The sequence below is a fragment of the Loxodonta africana genome, chromosome 7 (assembly GCF_030014295.1).
Source record: "Loxodonta africana isolate mLoxAfr1 chromosome 7, mLoxAfr1.hap2, whole genome shotgun sequence".
NCBI lineage: Eukaryota > Metazoa > Chordata > Mammalia > Proboscidea > Elephantidae > Loxodonta > Loxodonta africana.
The window spans coordinates 30911260-30932178 of NC_087348.1; the positions used below are offsets into that span (position 1 = coordinate 30911260).

Below are 20919 nucleotides of genomic sequence, written 5' to 3' on the forward strand. Positions count from 1 at the left end.
AATTCAAGAAAAAACTAAGAATTACATATAAAAGAAAAAAATAAAAATGATCCTGCATTTATGCTCTAGAGATGAACAGTATTCAAAATTTTCTCTATGACTTTTTATATTAACTACTCTGGGGTCAGTTTTTGGAATTTATTTCCTTTCAGTTATTTTTTTTGAAAGAATTTAGTATATATTTATTTAAGGTATTCCAATAACTTTAAAAAATATTTTGACATGTGTGTTCAAAAATCTCTCAATATTTATATTCTCTTTTTATTAAAAATAGCTATGGCATAAATTTTTCAATTATATAAAAATTTAAATAAATTGCTATCTTTCTACTTGTACAATTTCCCTCATAATTTCACGTTTTTGAGTTTCTACCTAAAATAGATGCTTCATTATAAAATGTGGAACTAGCATGAAGATTTTCCTGGTGGGTCAGGACCAACTTCTAACATCTGCTTGATCTTTGCCAACAGACTCAAGAATGCTCAGAACTGTGCTCTGGAGGGGTTTATTGTAATTTTTCCATGGCCAAAGGCAACCATTCAGCTGTGACTGAGTTCATCCTCTTGGGACTCACAGATAACCCAGACCTTCAAGCCATTCTCTTTAGTGTCTTCCTAGTGATCTACTTAGTTAGTGTCATAGATAATCTAGGCTTGATTGTGCTAATCCAAATCAGTCCTCAGCTTCACACACCGATGTATATGTTTCTGAATCATCTGGCCCTTGTAGATTTTTCTCTTACTTCAACTGTCACCCCAAACACTTTAGTGAATTTTTTGTGTGAAGTTAAAAGTATAACATTTTATGCATGTGCCACCCAGGTATGTTGTTTTATCACATTTGTAGTTTGCGAACTCTACTTGCTTTCCATCATGGCATATGATCGTTATGTTGCCATCTGCAACCCTTTACTCTATGTCATTCTCATGCCTAGAAAACTCTGTACTCAACTGGTTGCTAGCACGTATGTTTATGGTTTTATTGTGGGTCTTGTACAGACAGTGGTGACATTCCGTTTGTCTTTTTGTGACTCCAATATGGTCAACCACTTTTACTGTGATGATGTTCCTTTGATTGCTTTGGCCTGCTCTGACACCCAAGTCAAAGAGCCGATGTTGTTAATCATTGCTGGGTTTAATGCTCTTTGCTCTCTACTGATTGTGTCAATTTCTTATGCTTTCATTGTCTTAGCCATCCTTAGGATCCACTCTGTTGAAGGAAGACAGAAAGCCTTTTCCACCTGCGTGTCCCACCTGATTTCCATCACAACATTTTATGGAACCTTCATTTTTATGTACCTACAGCCCAAGCCAAGCCATTTTCTGAACAGAGATAAATTTGCTTCAGTGTTTTATGTAGTGGTGATTCCCATGCTAAACCCACTGATCTATAGCTTGAGAAACCAGGAGGTAAAAAACGCACTGAAGAGAATTATAGAAAAGTTGTGTTTGGCTGTAAGGTAAATGAAAAGTCATATGACAGTATCAGGAAATTTAGAGTTAAGTCTTGTCAAGTGTCACAGTGCTGGTAAATGACAAAGCCAAATCCCGTATTTCAAGTGCTCAAACCTATGTTTTGGGGTATAGCTCTATAGACTCAAGGTGAGTCTCATCCACTGTTTATTCCCAATGACTTCCACATGAAATGTATTTTGTAAATTTTGTTTGAGTTGTTGAAAGAAGAGAGAAAGGGAAAGGGAGAGAGACAGAGACAGAGAGAGAGAAATCCATTTTGGCCATGATATTCTTCATCAATAAAGTATTGTGAAATACTTATTTTATCTTAAATTCATGTGATATTGAAAAATTTGGTATATAGTAAAATAGGTCAACATCTCGTATTTTATATTGCAAACCTGCTACATAGATAATCTGGAAAACATGCTGTCATGGATTGAACTGTGTCCCCTCAAAAATATGTGTCAACTTTGTTAGACCATGATTCCCCATATTGTGTGGTTGTCCTCCATTTTGTGATTGTAATTTTATGTTTAAGAGGATTAAGGTGGAATTATAACACCATTCTTACCCAGGTCCTGTCCTTGAGCCAATGTAAAAGGCAGTTTCCCTAGGGTGTAGCCTGCACCATCTTTTATCTTAAAAGAAATAAAAGGAAAGGAAAACAAGCAGAGAGTTGGGAACCTCATACCACCCAGAAAGCAGCACCAGGAGAAGAGCACATCCTTTGGACCTGAAGTTTCTGTGCTGAGATGCTCCCAGACCAAGGGAAGACAGATGACATGGACCTTCTTCCAGAGCCAATAAAGAAAGAAAGCCTTCCCCTGGAACTGACACCCTGAATTAGAACTTTTGGCCTACCTTACTGTGAGGAAATAAATCTGGTGGTGTAGTGGTTAAGTGCTACAGCTGCTAAGCAAAAGGTTGGCAGTTTGAATCCACCAGGCCCTTCTTGGAAACCCTATGGGACAGCTCTACTTTGTCCTTATAGGGTTGCTATGAGTCGGAATTTACTCGACGGCAAAGGGTTTGGTTTGTCTTTTTATTTGTCAAAGCCGGCGTTTGTGGTATTTCTGTTATAGCAGCACTAGACAACTAAGATACATGCCAAAGTTTAATAGCAGGAGTTTTGGGTTGGAACACTGTGGATAATTATCCTGAAGCACTCTACTTTCTCTGCATTCCACTGGGAAGGATAATGCTATCAGAGTTACCATGACATCAAACATTTAGTGGTACCAAATATGAATCAGTTTAGATCATTGGAGCCACTTCATGCCACTATAATTCACTGCCTGTTATATATGCATGTGTGGTTAGGCCTATTGTATATAAGTGTATGTGGGTAGGAACTTGGATTCTTCATTCAGTTTGGCTAACCATTTTAGCCTTTCCAATTAATGTGATAAGAGAGTCAGTTCACATTTCTGTATTTCAACTGCTTCATCTGCAGAAGGCAGTAAGAGTTTCTTTTTCTCAGACTGACTGTAAGTAGAACGGTAACATAGAGTTTCCAAGAAGCAGCTGGTGGATTCAAACTTCAGACCTTTTGTGCTCTTCACTACTGTGCTACTGTCATGGAATGAGTTATGTCCCCCCAGAAATGCGTATCAACTTGGTTAGGCCATGATTCCATGATTCCCAGCATTGTATGGTTGTCCTCCATTTTGTGATTGTAATTTTATGTTGAGAGGATTAGGGTAGGATTATAACTCCACCCTCACTCAGGTCAGCTCCCTGATCCAAGGTAAGGGAGCTCCCCTGGAGTGTGGCCTGCACCAACTTTTATCTCTCAAGAGATAAAAGGAAAGGGAAGCAAGCAGAGAGTTGGGGACCTCATACCACCAAGAAAGCAGTACCAGGAGCAGAGTGTATCCTTTGGACACAGGGTTCCTGCGCCTGAGCAGCTCCTTGATCAGGGGAAGATTGAAGACAAAGACCTTTCTCCAGAGCCTACAAAGAAAGAAAGCCTTCCCCTGGAGCTGACACCCTGAATTTGGACTTGTAACCTACTAGACTGTAGAAAATAAATTTCTCTTTGTTAAAGCCATCCACTTGTGGTATTTCTGTTATGGCAGCACTAGATGACTAAGAAAGCCACTAAGGCTCTGATTGTGAGGATTAGACCAGGTTATAAATATGAAGGGTATTGCACAGTTCTTAGCACATAGCAAGCAATCATAAATGTTGACTATTACATTTAATTATTAACATTATAATTGCATTAATGATTCCTTTGATATGGTCTTAGAAAATGGAGTAACCTTTTTGTAAATAATTGCCAGAATGATGTACTTCATTTTAAAAATCCTCAAAATGGTACTATAAAAGCCAAAAAGTTATTTTGTAGTGATCTCTTAAAGCAATGCAATGCTTTTAAATTAATTTTTATGTGAGTTGATGAACATATTGTCAACTGATTTTTTTATTGGAGAAAGCAGTTCCCTCATACCTTCTACTCAATGTTATTAATTATATACATCATTTTCTTAAAAAAATCATTAATTATAAATTATTAATATACTCAGATACAAACATTTAAAATAAAATTAGAACAAACATCCAGTGAATTTTTTTGTTGTTTCAAGTGCTTAGTGCAGTGCTTTAAATTAACTTTCTCAGTTCATGTTCATAATACCCAGCTGTGCTATGAACAAGTTATTATTCTCATTCTATCAAGAGAACAAAATTACATAAATTTACTAATATTCACATAGTCAATATCTGGAAGAACCAAGATTTGAATTTAGTTTTTTTTCAAACCAGAAAGTTCATTTTTTAATTACTTTCCTATACTTGCAAGTACAGTTGTAGAAGGTTGGAATTTTTCTTTTTTTTAATTGAATGCCGATTCACAGAACATATATTTCTATAAAAAATTTTTGTAAGTTTGAATGCTCAAAAAGGTATGTGAGCCTGAGTCTGGTACAGAATCTAGACTCTTCCCCCATGTAGCTTATATATTCAAAAATAAATAAATAAAGGGGAAGGTCACCACACATAGGGGCAGAGAACTTCTGCCTTTATCATTCTTTTGTCTATCACTGACGTTAACTTCAAATGTGTCTCAGAATCTCCCACTTGTTTCCACAGCCAGATTCTTAGCTGTTCCTATAACGTATAACCAAATTCCACCTTGACACTTTGATGTCACTGGGTCCCGCTACTCAACTGTCTTTGTTTAGAACATAAGAAAAGGACCCTAAACAACTCTGAGGTACAATTTTTTCTTAACTATAAATTGGGTCCTTAGGAGAAATAATCTCAAATGGATCTCAACCTATGTGATCAGTAATCTAGTAAAATGCCAACTTCCTATGCTTAGTAACAGACCAAACTCAATGCCAAGAGGAAGGAATCAATATACAGGTATAGTATATATGTTAATACCAGTAGTTTGAACCCATCCAATGGCTTTTCAGGAAAAAGACCCGGAGTCTGCTCCCATACAAACTAAGATTACAGGCAACAAAATCCTATGGGATGGGGCAGTTCTACTCTGACACAGGGTGTCTATGAGTTGGAATCGACTTGAAGGTACCTGACAACAACAGCAACACTAGTTATTCATTGTCTATAATACTGAATATACCACGGACTGCCAAAAGAACAAACAAATCTGTCTTAGAAGAAGTACAGCCAGAATGCTCCTTAGAGGCAAGGATGGTGAGACTGCGTCTTACAAACTTTGGTCATGTTGTCAAGAGGGTTCAGGCCGTGAAGAAGGACATCATGCTCGGCAGAGTACAGGGTCAGTGGAAAAGAGGAAGACCCTTAGCAAGGTGGATCGACACAGTGGTTGCAACAATGAGCTCAAGCATAGCAACGATTGTAAGGTTGGCTCAGGACCAGGCAGTGTTTCGTTCTGTTGTGCATAGGGTCGCTACGAGTCGGAACTGACTCAACGGCACCTAACAACAACAACAACAACAATACTCCAATATTACTTTGAGGGGATAAAAAATCTGTACAAAGAATATGGGCTTCTCTAAACTAATTCTTAAATAAGAAATATATTTGAAGGAATATGAAGGCATTACAAACTAGTCCACAAAAAAGGTGTAAATGAAATTCTATGAGAATAGTTACATTCTAAAAGTATTCCCAAAAAATTATCTTAAAATAATTTTATAATTATATTAGAGCATACTTTTAAGGAATTTTAACTTCATGCATTTTTAGATTATATATTTTTTGATAAACAGATTAATCCTGTTAATCCTATTTTTCACATATTGAGTTTGAATATGTGACTATGATTTATTAGCTGTGTAAAGTTAGATAACTTCTTTACTTTGTCCATATTTACTTTCACATTTATAAAATTGTAAATAATAGTTGTATATACTTCTTAGTATTAATAAGAGGATTAAATGAATTGATAAATGCTTTTACCCACTTAGAACGGAGCCAAATAATGGCAAACACTGAATGAATGTTAGCAATTTTATTATTATTATTACAAATAGTACAAAAATGTTAGAACTTGGTGACGCTCTTTTATGCAAATATGATATTTAAGAATCTTATGTTGTATGGGGAGGAATCTGTTCTGTTTAGAACAAGGCAGTCTTTATTCAACCAGCTTATAAGGGTTGGAAACCAGCTAAGGCTAAAAAAAAATCTAATACAAAGTCTAAAACTTTTAACATCAATATCCAAAAACTATCACTTTGACTTTTATTCATATTATACTACTAATCCATTGTAGATACAAAATAATAATACTTTCATTTACAAGAAAATTTCATTGTGATATGGTTAATGAAGCAGGCAATATTGATAATAAAGTTATTTATTTAAGTCTCTCTTAGTTTTCATCCATTTTGCTAAGGTATTTACATAGATTTCTATCTGAATTTTTACACCCGGACGTGAGTTGAAATCAACTGCAGACTCCACAGGAAGAGATTACATCTCACTGAACTCTCAGGCTTGTTTGATTAGAATTAGTAGGACAGCTTGATTAAATACCTGGCAGGTAGTAGAATGCCACCAGGTTGTGTCCCTCTTAGTTAAACACTGATAAATGTTTGAGAGTTCAATGAGCTCATCTATTATTACATGTAACAAACATTTACATATCTAACATTCATTTAAAGGACATTTACATGGCACTTTTTATCACGGATTTTGTTCTAAGCAATTCATAGATTAGCCTATTTAATCCTCAAAAGAAACAAATGAGTCGAGCCTTATTATTTCCAAAACTGGGTACAGAGGACAGTCAGTTCTCCAATAATACGCAGCCAATAAGGAAAGGAAATGGCAGTCAAACTCGGTCAGCCTTATTCCTGAGCACAGAGTTCTTACAAAAACATGCTGCTCCCTTTGTTTTGGATTCACTTGTGTGTTTTTCTTTTCATGTCTGTGTTTGTATTTGACCACAATTTCACTAGCCTGTAAAGGTGTTGGTGGCTGGAACAGGAATCTAAAGTATACTGACTATCCAAGTGTGACCCTGATAGCTACAGATAATGACGATGTCTGTTGAAATAACAGTCAAATTTTCAGTCAGTTGGGAAAGAATTATAAGAAATAAAAGCAAGAGATTCCTTTCCCTACTTTTGTGTAACAAAGATTTTTATTATTATTTTCTAAATTGCAACATCTTTAAAGTTTCATAGCCTTTATCTAAGACTTACTTCAAGGCTTCTTTTACTTCCTTGTTCCTTAGACTATAGATGAGAGGTTTGACACAGGGATCACCACAGTGTAAAAGACAGAAGCCATTTTGTCTGTGTCCAGGGTGTGACTTGATTTAGGCTGTAGGTACAAAAAACACTAGTGTGAGATGGCCTTGCATCACCCCTGAGTGGAACAAATCCTTATGATGGAGATAATGATAAAGGTGTAGAAGAGTACAATCGAAGAGTAAGGGGTCATATAAAGCCAGTGAAAGCAAAGGTCAGAATTTCCTTCATATGTGTGTCTGAACAGGACAGAGCTAAGAGAGGAACGTCATTGTAATAGAAACCTCAATTTTATTGGGGCCCCTGTAAGTTAGACAGAAGGCGATAATGGCATGGAAAAGGGCAACTAGAAAGCTATATATATAAAATGGAACAACAATTAACTGAATGCAGGCTCTTTTTGACATCAATATTGAATAATCCAGAGGACTAGAGATGGCCATGTAGCTATCAGAAGCCATAGACACTCAAAGGACTCACTCAGAGATCATGCATGTAAGAAAGCAGCCCAGTTGTGTTTCACAAACATGGAAAGGAATAGTGTTGTGTTCAACAACAAAGTTCACCATCATCTTTGGGGTAATGGCAGAAGAATAAAAAAGTACTACAGATTTACCACCAACATGGCGCTATAGAAAGAACCACCATGCCATCCCTCCACAGAAAAGACTTGAAAAACTAAGTTAAACAGAGACAAGCATCGATCCTGGAACCTGAAGTGTCATATGAAGAGAATAAGAACTCAGCCAAGCACTGAATGGAATAAGAAACTGACAGAGAGCAGAGAGCAAGGAGAGATACGTGCAGAGGTACCCTGTCTGTTAATGAAGCTCGGGTTCCCCAGCCTGGACTCCTGTCCGAGATCAGTGAACAGGGAGCACAGGAAAGCAACTTCACAGAGCTCTCGGCAGGAGACAGAGCACCAGGTAACTAGTGATACAGACATTTCCATCTCTCATCCTCTTCCCTGCTGTTCCTTTACACTTCCCGGCTGGCAGCAGTGGCTTGGCCAGCCAGGAAGTGCAGCACCCATGCCACTTGGATTCACCCCACCCACATCGAGATCAGCCGACAAAGAGTATGAGAAAGCAGTTTCACAATATTCCCAGCAGAAGACAGAACACCTGGTAGCCAGCGATATATGCTTTCCTAATCCCCACCCTTCCTCCTTCTGAGTTGGCCTACTCTACTTCCTGCCAGCCACAGTCTCTTTGACAGGAAGCAAACGCTTAGGCCCTGGGCTGCTAGGATTCACGCCGCCCACACTGGCCAGTTCCCTGAGTGCCATTTGTCTGTTGCTGGAGTTGCTTTTATCCATTTCTTTTGGTTTCTTCAGTGCCTTCAAGCACCTCCCACTCGTTTCTCTCAAACACATGGCGCCATGTGCCATCTATGCTTCCTCTTGAAAGGCTGTGAAGTTCTGCTCAACTGGGAAACCACTCTCCCAGCCCCCGGCCCACAACACGAAGCTGGTGGGTTCCCTGGGGCTTTTTTTCTTTTTTTGCTTTGTTTTGCTTAGTTCTTGTTTGTTTGTTTTCTTTTTCTTTTCAAGGCTTGGGAGCCTCCTCTAGCTGGGCCGCAATGCACGGCTTAGGAGCCCCTTTCCCAGTTAATGCAGCCATGTTGGCGGGATCCCTGGGGGCATTTCTTTTTTCTTTTCTTTTTCTCTTTTTTCCTTTCTGTCTTTCTTCATTTCTCAGTTCTCCTCTGTCTATACTTACCTTCTATCCCTGTCTCCTGAATACCTGGAACTGTGTGGCATCTATCCCCCTCTAGCCAGGCTATATGGCTCAGCCTGGGAGATGCTTTCCCAATCTTCACAGCTGCAGCAGTGGGACACCTGGGGGCTTTTCTTTCTTTTTTTATTCCAAATTTTTACCCAGTTATTTTTTCCCATTTTTTTCCTTTTTGTTTTTCTCCATTTCTTTGTTTCTCATCTCTCCACACCAATGGCAAGTTCCTTTAACACAGTTTTTTTTTTTTTTTTTTTTTTCTGTTTTCTGGCTCATGTTTCCCCTCTCTCCTCTTCCCCATAACCATATAGGCTTCACACATCACAACCTCCCCCCTCCTTCCTGCCTACCTGCACCATGTGCTGAATATCACACCTGCAAGCAGCAGAGGCATGGCCTAGTGGAACCTGCCCACACTGATTCCTGGCCTGACCTGTTGGCCTGAGTACTGCCACAAACAACCCAGCCCAGTCCCTTCCCTTCAGCTGGACCTGACCTGTTGCACCATAGCTTAGCAAATGGCTCAGCTCATTGGACAAGGAGGTGAAAAGTGCTGTGACCACAGATGAGCAAACATCAAAGAACGCACAGCCCACCTGCTAAGACATAACCAAATAAACCAAAAGGCAGGGTGGAACAAACAGATCTACAATCAATAAATGAAGAAAATACTACTGAATGTCCTAAAGGCAGCAGAAAATATCAAAACATTGAAAAAAAAAAAAAAAAGGCAAGGATGGTTCTAGTGGGCATCCAAAATAAAACACTGGTTGACTTTCCAGGAAAAGAAAAGGCCCTAGAACTACCTGATGGGGAATTCAAATCTCTAATATTCAGAGTTATCCAAAAGTTGAAGCAAAAAGCAGATAAAAATGAGGAAAAAAATAGAAAAATTCATGGAAAACACAAAGGAAAAAATGAAGAATTTGGGGAAATAATACAGGTAAAAAAAATCAAAATAAATTCGCAAATAGAAATTATACAAAAACAATAATTAGAAATCCAGAAGATAAAGAACAAGATTTCAGAAATGCACAGGTTCATAGAAAGGCTGAGAAGCAGGTTTGAAATGATAGAAAACAGAATCAGAAAATTGAAGACAAACAATTGGATACAACTCGGTTTCAGGAAAAATCAGAACAAAAAATGAAGAAAAATAAGGAAACCCTGAGAATTATGTGGGATACAATCAAAAGCAAAAATTTGAGAGCAATCAGAGTTCCAGAAAAGAGGATAAACAGAAAGCACAGAGAGGATCATCGAAGAACTGCTGACAGAAAACTTCCCTAATATCATGAAAGATCAAAAGTTGACCATCTGAGAAGCTCAACAAACTCCGTATGGAATAAACCCCAAAGAAAATCGCCAAGGCATGTCATAATCACACTCGCTAAAACCAAAGACAAAGAAAGACTCCTGAGAACAGATCAAAAAAGTAAAAAACAAAAAGTCAGATACAGCGGAAAAGAAATAAGATTAAACTCTGCTTATTAGGCAGAAATCATACAGGCAAGAAGGCAATGGGGTGACATATATAAAACCTTGAAAGAAAGAAAAAAAAAATTGACAACCAAGAATAATATGTCCTACAAGACATTCTTTCAAATATAGTGGTGAAATTGGGGGATTTCCAGATAAACGGAAAATGGAATATATAAAAACCAAACCAAACTTACAAGAACTATTAAAGGGAGTCCTTTAGTCTGAGAGTGAACAGCATCAGACCACAGCCTGAATCTAAGACACAAGATTGTACCAGACAGATACCAACCTAGGAAATGAACTCTCAAGGAGTATCCAAAACCAAAAGAATTGGAACAAGGAACCAGAGAAGTTAAACTGTAAATGACCACAATGTCAGAACAATAAAAGAGGGAACAAACAGTGTAGGTACAGAACTTTCTTATGGAGAGGAAGGCAAGATGATACCAAGTAATAATAGACTGCTTCAAACCTAGGAAGATAAGGGTAAATTTCAAGGTAACCACAAAGAAAGTTAACAACTTTGTTCATCAAAATAAAGAAGAAAAACATAAAGTCTCAATAAAAACGAAATCCACAAACAAAAGGAATTCAGCACAGGAGAGTAAGAGGACCAAAGAAAATGTTAGCACCAAAAAATAAAAAGCACTACAAAATGACAGCAATAAACTCACACCTATCAATAATTACACTGAATGTAAATGGCCTAAATGTACCCTTAAAGAGACAAAGAGTGACAGAAAGGATAAAAAAGAAACAAGATCCATCAATATGCTGTCTACAAGAGGCACACCTTAGAAACAAGGACATAAATTTATTAAAAATCAAAGGATGGAAAAAAAAATCAAGCAAATAACTACCAAAAAAGAGCAGGAATGGCAAAGCAAATCTTAGATAAAACAAGCTTAAAAAAAAAAAAGATAAAGGACACTATATAACCATGAAAAGGAAGATCCATCATGAAGACTTAACCATAATAAACATTTATAGACCCCATGACAGGGCTCCAAAATACATAAAACAAACTCTAACAGCACTGAAAAGAGAAATTGACAGTTCCACAATAATAGTAGGAGACTTCAACACAACACTCTTGGTAAAGGACCAAACATTTAGAAAGAAACTCATCAAAGGTACAGAAGAGCCAAGGAGCACAATCAGCCAACTTGACCTCGTAGACATATGTGGAACACCCCACCCAACAGATGCAAAGTACACATTCTTTTCCAAAGTACATGGAATGTTCTTCATAATAGACCTCATCTTAGGCCACAGAGCAACCCTCGACAAAATCCAAAATACTGAGATAATACGAAGTATCTTCTCTTACCAAAAAGCCATCAGAGTAGAAATTAACAACAGTAAGAGCAAAGAAAAAAAAATCAATTACTTGGAAACTGAATAATGCCTTGCTTAAAAGCCACTGGGTAATAGAAGAAATCAGAGATGAAATCAAATTATTCCTAGGATCAAACAAGAATGAAAACACATCATAATAAAACCTTTGGGTTACAGCAAAGGCTGTGTTCAGAGGTCAATTTATAGAAATACATGCACACATCAAGGGACAAAATCAAAACATTAACTATGAAACTTGAACAAATAGAAAGATAACAGCAAAAGAACCCCACGGCCACCAGAAGAAGGAAATAATAAAGATCCGAGCAGAAATAAATGAAACAGAGAATAGAAAAATAATAGAAGGAATCAATAAAGCCAAAAGTTGGTTCTTTGAGAGGTTCAACCAAATCAACAAACCACTGGCCAAGCTAGGAAAGGATGTAAATAACATAAATAAGAAATGAAATGGGGCACTTTAAAACAGACAGAATTGAAATAAAAAGGATCATAAGAGAGTATTATGAAAAACTATACTTCAACAAATTTGAAAACCTAGACGAAATAGACAAATTTCTAGAAACTCACTACCTACCCAAACTAATACAAAATTAAGTTGAAAATCTGAACAGACCCATAACAGATAAGAGACTAAAAAGGTAAAAAAAAAAAAAAAAAAACTCCCATCAAAAAAGTCCTGGCCCAGATGTCTTCACTGGAGAATTCTACCAAACATTCAGAGAAGAGCTTACACCAATACTACTCAAACTATTTCAGAACATAGCAAAGGAAGAGATACTTCCAAATTTATTCTATGAGCCAGCATAACCCTGATACCAAAACCAGGCAAAGATGCCACAAAAAAAAAAAAAAAATTACAGACCAATATCTCTCATGAATATAGATGGAAAAATTCTCAACAAAATTCTAGCCAATAGAATTCAGCATCATATCAAAAAAATAATACACCACCACCCAGTAGAATTCATACCAGGTATGCAAAGATGGTTCAACATTAGAAAATCATTTAACATAATCTACCACATAAATAAAAGGAAAAAAAAGAATCACATGATCATCTCAATCGACTCAGAAAATGCATCAGACAAAGTTCAACATCCATTCCTGAAAAAAAAAACTCTCAATACAGTAGGTATAGAAAGGACCTTTCTCAACTTAGTAAAGGGCATCTATGCAAGACCAAGGGTCAACATCATTTTTGATGGTGAGAAGATGAAAACATTCCCCCCGAGAACAGGAACAAGACAGGAGGCCCTTTATCTATCACCACTCCTATTTAACATACTGCTGGAAGTTCTAGCTACAGCAGTAAGGCAAGAAATAGAAATAAAGGGCATTCAAATTGTTAATGAAGAAGTTAAGCTATCCCTATTTGCAAATGATATGGTACTGTACATAGAAAACCCGAAAGACTCCATGAGAAAACTACTAGAACTAATAGAAGGATTCAGCAGACTAGCAGGATACAAGATAACAAAAAAAAAAAAAAAAAAATCAGTTGGATTCCTATACACTAAAAAAGAGAACAATGAAAAGGAAATCACAAAAACAATATCATTTATAATAGCCCCTAAAAAAAATAAAATACTTAGCAATAAGTCTAACCAGTAATGTAAAGGACCTATACAAAGAATAGTACAAAACACTACTGCAAGAAACCAAAAGAGATCTACATAAATGGAAAAACATACCATGCTCATGGATAGGTAGACTCAACATTCTGAAAATGACAATTCTACACAACTCAATTTACAAATACAACACAATCCTGATCCAAATACCGACAACATTCTTTAGAGAGAGAGAAAAACATCACTAACTTTATATGGAAAGGGAACAAGCCCCAGATAGAAAAGCCTATTGAAGAGGAAGAATAAAGTAGGAGGACCCCCACTACTGATCCTCAGAACCTACTATACAGCTATGGTATTCAAAACAACCTGGTACTGGTACGACTACAGATACACTGACCCATGGAACAGAATTGAGAACCCAGATCTATGGTCACCTGCTCTTCGACAAGGGCCCAAAGTCCATCAAACGAGGAAAAGACAGCCTTTTTAACAAACGGTGTTAGCAAAACTGAATGTCCATCTGCAAAAAAATGAAACAAGACTTATACCTCACACCATATGTCTTGGATTGGATTATGTCCCCCCAAAATGTGTATATTAACTTGGTTAGGCCATGACTCCCAGTATTCTGAGGTTGTCTTCTATTTTGTGATTGTAATTTTATGTTAAAGAGGAGGAAGCAGAGTTGCTATCTCAGTGGGCCTGGAAGGTGGAGCTGAAGCCCAGGGCCAAGGGGCCTCCACTCAGAATCTGGACAGTGTGGCCAATACCTGGAATCTGGTGGGCAGGGTTATCGTGTAAATTTTTCAGAGAACAGAGAATTATCTTGAAAGCTTTGAGGGCTAATGTAAAACGTCCTGCTGATTTGCTTGGTGCCTGCTATGCCTTTTCCTCCAAGTTTCTTCCATTTATAATGGAAATGTCTAGCTTGTGCCTGTTCTGCCATTGTTCTTGGAAGCAGATAACTTGTATTTTAGATTTCACAGATGAAGAGGAATTTTTGGATTTTGGACTTGGAGTTTAGGCTTTTGCTATGATCTGATGGGGTGGATATGTTTTGCATGTTGCAAGGATGTCATTTTTGGAGGATCAAAGGGTGGAGTGTCATGGATTACGCTATGTTCCCCCAAAAATGTGTGTATTAACTTGGTTAGGCCATGATTCCCAGTATTCTGTGATTGTCTTCCATTTTGTGATTGTAATTTTATAAAGTGGGATTGTAACACTGCCCTTACCCCAGTCACCTCCCTGATCCAAGGTAAAGGGAGTTTCCCGGGATGTGGCCTTCACCACCTTTAATAAAAGAAAGAGAAGCAAGGAGAGAGTTGGGGACCTCATACCACCAAGAAAACAGCACGAGGAGCAGAGCGTGCCCTTTGAACATGGGATCTCTGCGCCTAAGAAGTTCCTTGACCAGGGGAAGATTGAGGACAAGGACCTTCCTCCAGAGCCAACAGAGAGAGAAAGCCTTCCCCTGAAGCTGACACCCTGAATTTGGACTTGTAACCTACTAGACTGTGAGAAAATAATTTTCTCTTTGTTAAAGCCATCCACTTGTGGTATTTCTGTATGGCAGCACAAGATCACTAAGACACCATGCAAAAAAAAAAAAAACTAATTCAAAATGGATCAAAGACCTAAACATAAAGCCAAAAACTATGAAGTTCACAGAAGAAAAAATAGAATCAATGCTAGAGGCCCTAATACATGGCATTAACAGGATACAAACCACAACCAACAACACACAAACTCCAGAAGATAATCTAGATACCTGGCATCTTCTAAAAACTAAACACTTAAGCTCATCAAAAGACTTCACCAAATGAGTAAAAAGGAAACTTACAGACTGGGAAGAAAAAAATTTTGACTATTACAAATCAGACAAAGGTCTAATCTGTAAAATCTACAAAAAATTCAATACCTGTAAAAAAAAAAAAAGGCAAATAATTCAATTAAAAAATGGGGAAAGGAAATGAACAGACTTCACTGAAGAAAACATTCAAGTGGCCAACAGACACGTGAAGAATTGTTCGTGATCACTAGCCATTAATGAAATGCAAATCAAAACCACAATGAGATACCATCTTACCCAGGTATTACTGGCAGGAATCAAAAAAAAAAAAAAAACAGGAAATAACAAATGTTAGAGAGGCTGCAGGGAGATCGGAACTCTCATGCACTGCTGGTGGGAATACAAAATGATAAAACCATTTTGGAAAAAGACATGTGCTTACTTAGAAAGCTAGAAATAGACATACCATATGAACCAGCAAGCCCACTCCTGGGAATATGTTGTTGTTATTGTTGTTAGGTGCCGTTGAGTCAGTTCCGACTCATTGCGACCGTAGCACAACAGAACGAAACACTGCCCAGTCCTGCACCATCCTTACAATCGTTGTTATACTTGAGCTCATTGTTGAAGCCACTGTATCAATCCACCTCGTTGAGGGTCTTCCTCTTTTCCGCTGACCCTGTACTCTGCCAAGCATAATGTCCTTCTCCAGGAACTGATTCCTTCTGACAACATGTCCAAAGTATGTAAGACACAGCCTCTCCATCCTTGCTTCCAAGGAGCACTCTGGTTGTACTTCTTCCAAGACAGATATGTCCATTCTTTTGGCAGTCCATGGTATATTCAGTATTCTTCACCAACACCACAATTCAAAGGCATCAATTCTTCTTCCTTCTTCTTTATTCATTGTCCAGCTTTCCCATGCATATGATGCGATTGAAAATACCATGGCTTGGGTCAGGCGCCTATTAGTCTTCAAGGTGACATCTTTGCTCTTCAACACTTTAAAGAGGTCCTTTGCAGCAGATTTGCCCAATGCAATGCATCTTTTGATTTCTTGACTGCTGCTTCCAGGGCTGTTGATTGTGGATCCAAATAAAATGAAATCCTTGACAACTTCAATCTTCTCTCCGTTTATCATGATGTTGCTTTTTGGTCCAGTTGTGAGGAATTTTGTTTTCTTTATGTCGAGGTGCAATATATACTGAAGGCTGTGGTCTTTGATCTTCATTAGAAAGTGCTTCAGGTCCTCTTCACTTTCAGCAAGCAAGGTTGTGTCATCTGCATAACACAGGTTGTTAATGAGTCTTCCTCCAGTCCTGATGCCCCATTCTTCTTCATATAGTCCAGCTTCTAGTATTATTTGTTCAGCATACAGATAGAATAGGTATGGTGAAAGAATACAACCCTGACACACATCTTTCATGACTTTAAACCAATCAGTATCCCCTTGTTCTGTCCAAACAACTGCCTCTTGACCTATGTAACGGTTCCTCATGAGCACAAATAAGTGTTCTGGAATTCCCATTCTTTGCAATGTTATCCATAATTTGTTATGATCCACACAGTCGAATGCCTTTGCATAATCAATAAAACACAGGTAAACATCCTTCTGGTATTCTCTGCTTCCAGCCAGGATCCATCCAACATCAGCAATGATATCCCTGGTTCCACATCCTTTTCTAAAACTGGCCTGAATTTCTGGCAGTTCCCAGTCGATATACTGCTCCAGCCGTTTTTGAATGATCTTCAGCAAAATTTTACTTGCATGTGATATTAATGATATTGTTCTATAATTTCCACATTCGGTTGGATCACCTTTCCTGGGAATAGGCATAAATACGGATCTCTTCCAGTCAGTTGGCCAGGAAGTTGTCTTCCATATTTCTTGGCATAGACGAGTGAGCACCTCCAGTGATGCATCTGTTTGTTGAAACATCTCAATTGATATTCCATCAATTCCTGGAGCCTTGTTTTTCACCAATGCCTTCAGAGCAGCTTGGACTTCTTCCTTCAGTACCATCGGTTCCTGATTATATGCCATCTCTTGAAATAGTTGAACATCGACTAATTCCTTTTGGTATAATGACTCTGTGTATTCCTTCCATCTTCTTTTGTTGCTTCCTGCATCGTTTAATATTTTCCCCATAGAATCCTTCACTACTGCAACCGAAGGCTTGAATTTTTTCTTCAGTTCTTTCAGCTTGAGAAACACCGAATGTGTTCTTCCCTTTTAGTTTTCCATCTATAGCTCTTTGCACATGTCATTATAATACTTTACTTAGTCTTCTGGAGAGGCCCTTTGAAATGTTCTATTCAGTTCTTTTACTTCATCAATTCTTCCTTTTGTTTTAGCTGCTCGACATTTGAGAGCAAGTTTCAGAGTCTCCCCTGACATCCACCTTGGTCTTTTCTTTCTTTCCTGTCTTTTCAGTGACGTCTTGCTTTTTTCATGTATGATGCCCTTGATGTCATTCCACAACTCATCCGGTCTTCGGTCACTAGTGTTCAATGTGTCAAATCTATTCTTCAGATGGTCTCTAAATTCAGGTGGGATATATTCAAGGTCATATTTTGACTCTTGTGGACTTGCTCTGATTTTCTTCAGTTTCAGCTTGAACTTGCTTATGAACAATTGATGGTCTGTTCCACAGTTGGCCCCTGGCCTTGTTCTGACTGATGATATTGAGATTTTCCATCATCTCTTTCCACAGATGTAGTCAATTTGATTTCTGTGTGTTCCCTCTGGCAAGGTCTGTGTGTATAGTCACCATTTATGTTGGTGAAAGAAGGTATTTGCAATGAAGAAGTCGTTGGTCTTGCAAGATTTTGTCATTCGATCTCCTGCATTGTTTCTATCACCAAGGCCATATTTTCCAACTACTCATCCTTCTTCGTTTCCAACTTTCACATTCCAGTCACCAGTAATTATTCATGCATCTTGACTGCACGTTCAATCAATTTCAGACTGCAGCAGCTGATAAAAATCTTCTATTTCTTCAACTTTGGCCCTAGTGGTTGGTGCACAAATTTGAATAATAGTCGTATTAACTGGTCTTCCTTGTAGGTGTGTGGATATTATCCTATCACTGACACCATTGTACTTCAGGATGGATCTTGAAATGTTCTTTGTAATGATGAATACAACTCCATTCCCCTTCAAGCTGTCATTCCCAGCTTAGTGAACTATATGATTGTCCAATTGAAAATAGCCAATACCAGTCCATTTCAGCTCACTAATGACTAGGATATCAATGTTTATGTGTTCCATTTCATTTTTGACGATTTTCAGTTTTTCTAGATTCATAATTCATACATCCCAGGTTCCTATTATTAATGGATGTTTGCAGCTGTTTCTTCACAATTTAAGTCATGCCACATCAGTAAATGAAGGTCTTGAAAGTTTACTCCATCCACATCATTAAGGTTGACTCTCCTTGGAGGAGAAATAAGAGTCATCACACGAATAGACATATGCACATCCCTGTTTATTGCAGCATTGTGCACAGGACCAAAAGAATGGAAACAACCTAGATGCCCATCAACAGAGAAAAGGAAAAATGAACTGTGGTATATACCCACAATGGAGTATTACACATAGATAAAGAAAAACAATGAATCTGTGAAGCGTCTCATAACATGAATGAATCTGGAAGGCATTATGCTGAGTGAAATAAATCAATCATAAAAGGATAAATATTGTATGAGACCATTATGGTAAAAACACATAAAAAAGGTTTACATACAAAAGGAAACAATCTTTGATGGTTTTGAGGGAGGGAGGGGAAAAATGGGTATGGAATTACACTAAATAGATGATAGATAAGTGGTAAATTGGTAAAGGGTAAGACACTACACAATACTGGGGAAGCCAGCACACCTTGTACAAGGCAAGGTCATGGAAGATCCATAGACACATTCAAACTCCCTGAGGGACTGAATTGTTGGGCTGAGGGCTGTAGGGACCATGGTCTTGGGGAATATCTAGCTCAATTGGCATAACATAGTTTATAAAGAAAATGTTTTACATTCTATTCTTGTGAGTAGGGACTGGGGTCTTAAAAGCCTGTAAGTGGCCATCTAGGACACTCCACCGGTCTCACCCCCTCAGGGGCTAGGAAGAATGAAGAAAAGTAAAGATGGGAAAGATTAGCCCAAAGGACTAATGGACCACACCTACCACGACCCCCACCAGCTGGTGCTTAGCTATCACCTCTGACTGTTCTGACAGGGATTACTATAGAGGGTCCTGGACAGAGCTGGAGAAAAATGTAGAACAAAATTCTAACTCGGACTGAAAGACCAGACTTGCTGGTCTGACAGACACTGTGAAACCCTGTGAATAAGGCCCCCAGGCACATTTTCAGCTCAGTAATGAAGCCACTCCTGTGGTTCATCCTTCAGTCAGATTGGACAAGGCTATAAAACAAAATGAGAGTAAAGGTGCACACCAGCCCAGCGGCAAGGACTAAAAGACGGGGAGGACAAGAAAGCTAGCAATTGGGAACCCAAGGTTGAGTAGAGACAGTGTTGACATGTTGTGGGGTTGTTACCCAATGTCATAAAACAATATGTGTACTAACTGTTTAATGAGAAAATAGTTTGTTCTGTAAACCAACATCTAAAGTTTAATTAAAAACAAACAAACAGAAAAAGGTCCTCAAAGGCCAGGTGGCTGAGGAAATAGTACATAGGTGTGTGGAGTCCAGTGTCAATCCTGATTAAGGTAATCAATCCAATGTTCCCCAGAATTGTGACCAGATAGATGACTAAAAGTATTACAAACTATCCGGCCTGGAGATCTGTTTGGTCTGTAATGCATTTAAGAATGAATTCAGTGACATAACTGTTATTAACAGTAGCCATTTATTCCAGTGGATGTTATTGCAGTTGAAGAATAAAAATGGCCACTCTCAGGGCACCTGACAGTGTTGACAGAAGATGATCATTGATGTCTTGTTAGCCTTAAATTACATCATCTGATGGGCAAAAAGTGCACCTTGGCTTTTACCTGCCATTCTTGCCTCAGGGAAGGGTGTCTTACTTCAAGAATAGTCTTCTTAAAAGTTATTTTTCTACCTAATTTAAAAAAGTGTGTAATGATTTTGCTTAAATCAAATTAAATCTTATCTAAATTAAACCACTTGAGATAACCACACCTAATATTTCGGTATTTTTGCTGCCACTATCTTTTCTTTGCGCATATAAGCACAATGGGAGTCCCTTGGTAATACAGATGGTTAATGTGCTCAGCTGACAAGCATAAGGTTGGAGGTTTGACTCCACCCAGAGCTGCCTCAGAAGAAAGCCTAAATGACCTGCTACTCAAAAATCAGCCATTGAAGATCCTCTGGAGATCTACTCTGACATGCACGGGGTCACTATGATTCACAATCTACTCGATGGCAAGTGGCTTTTTCATTCACATATGGTATTTAAAAATTCTCAATTTTTTATCATAAAGTCTTTTCTTTCAATCTCAACCATGATGTTATGATTTGAACACTAATTGAGGGTGATTATAAGGCTTCCATAGAATGTAGTAATAAAATAGACCGTCTTCTCTGAAAGATGGTGGCAGGGCAAGAGATTTATTTATAATTTATCTTTTTTTTTTTTTTGCTTAAAAATGGAAGCACATGAGTTTTTCTTTCATGGCTCTTATACTACTTCAGGATTTATTGTGGTTCCAAGGTGCCTGTCAAATCAAAATCGAAGGAAACCATACGGGAGGTAAGTGTATCAATGAGAACCTTAACTATGGTGGACGTTCACTACTGAGTCCTGGTGGTGCAGTGGTTAAGAGGTCAGCTGGTAAGCCAAAAAGTC

The 20919-nt window shown here is 38.0% G+C and overlaps 1 protein-coding gene and 1 pseudogene across 1 annotated transcript; one reads left to right on the plus strand and one right to left on the minus strand.

The window, feature by feature from the left end:
- Nucleotides 1-390: 390 nt before the first annotated feature.
- On the plus strand, nt 391-3578 carry LOC135231669 (olfactory receptor 5AL1-like). Its single transcript, XM_064288098.1, has one exon. It carries the CDS (start codon nt 522-524, stop codon nt 1461-1463), a length of 942 nt encoding a protein of 313 aa, XP_064144168.1. The 5' UTR covers nt 391-521; the 3' UTR covers nt 1464-3578.
- Nucleotides 3579-6958: 3380 nt separating this feature from the next.
- Nucleotides 6959-19956, minus strand: LOC100663670 (olfactory receptor 8U3-like; annotated as a pseudogene).
- Nucleotides 19957-20919: the final 963 nt, after the last annotated feature.

Coding starts and splice junctions, on each gene's coding strand:
- LOC135231669 (XM_064288098.1), top strand. CDS start 522: ATGGCCAAAGGCAACCATTCAGCTGTGACTGAGTTCATCCTCTTGGGA.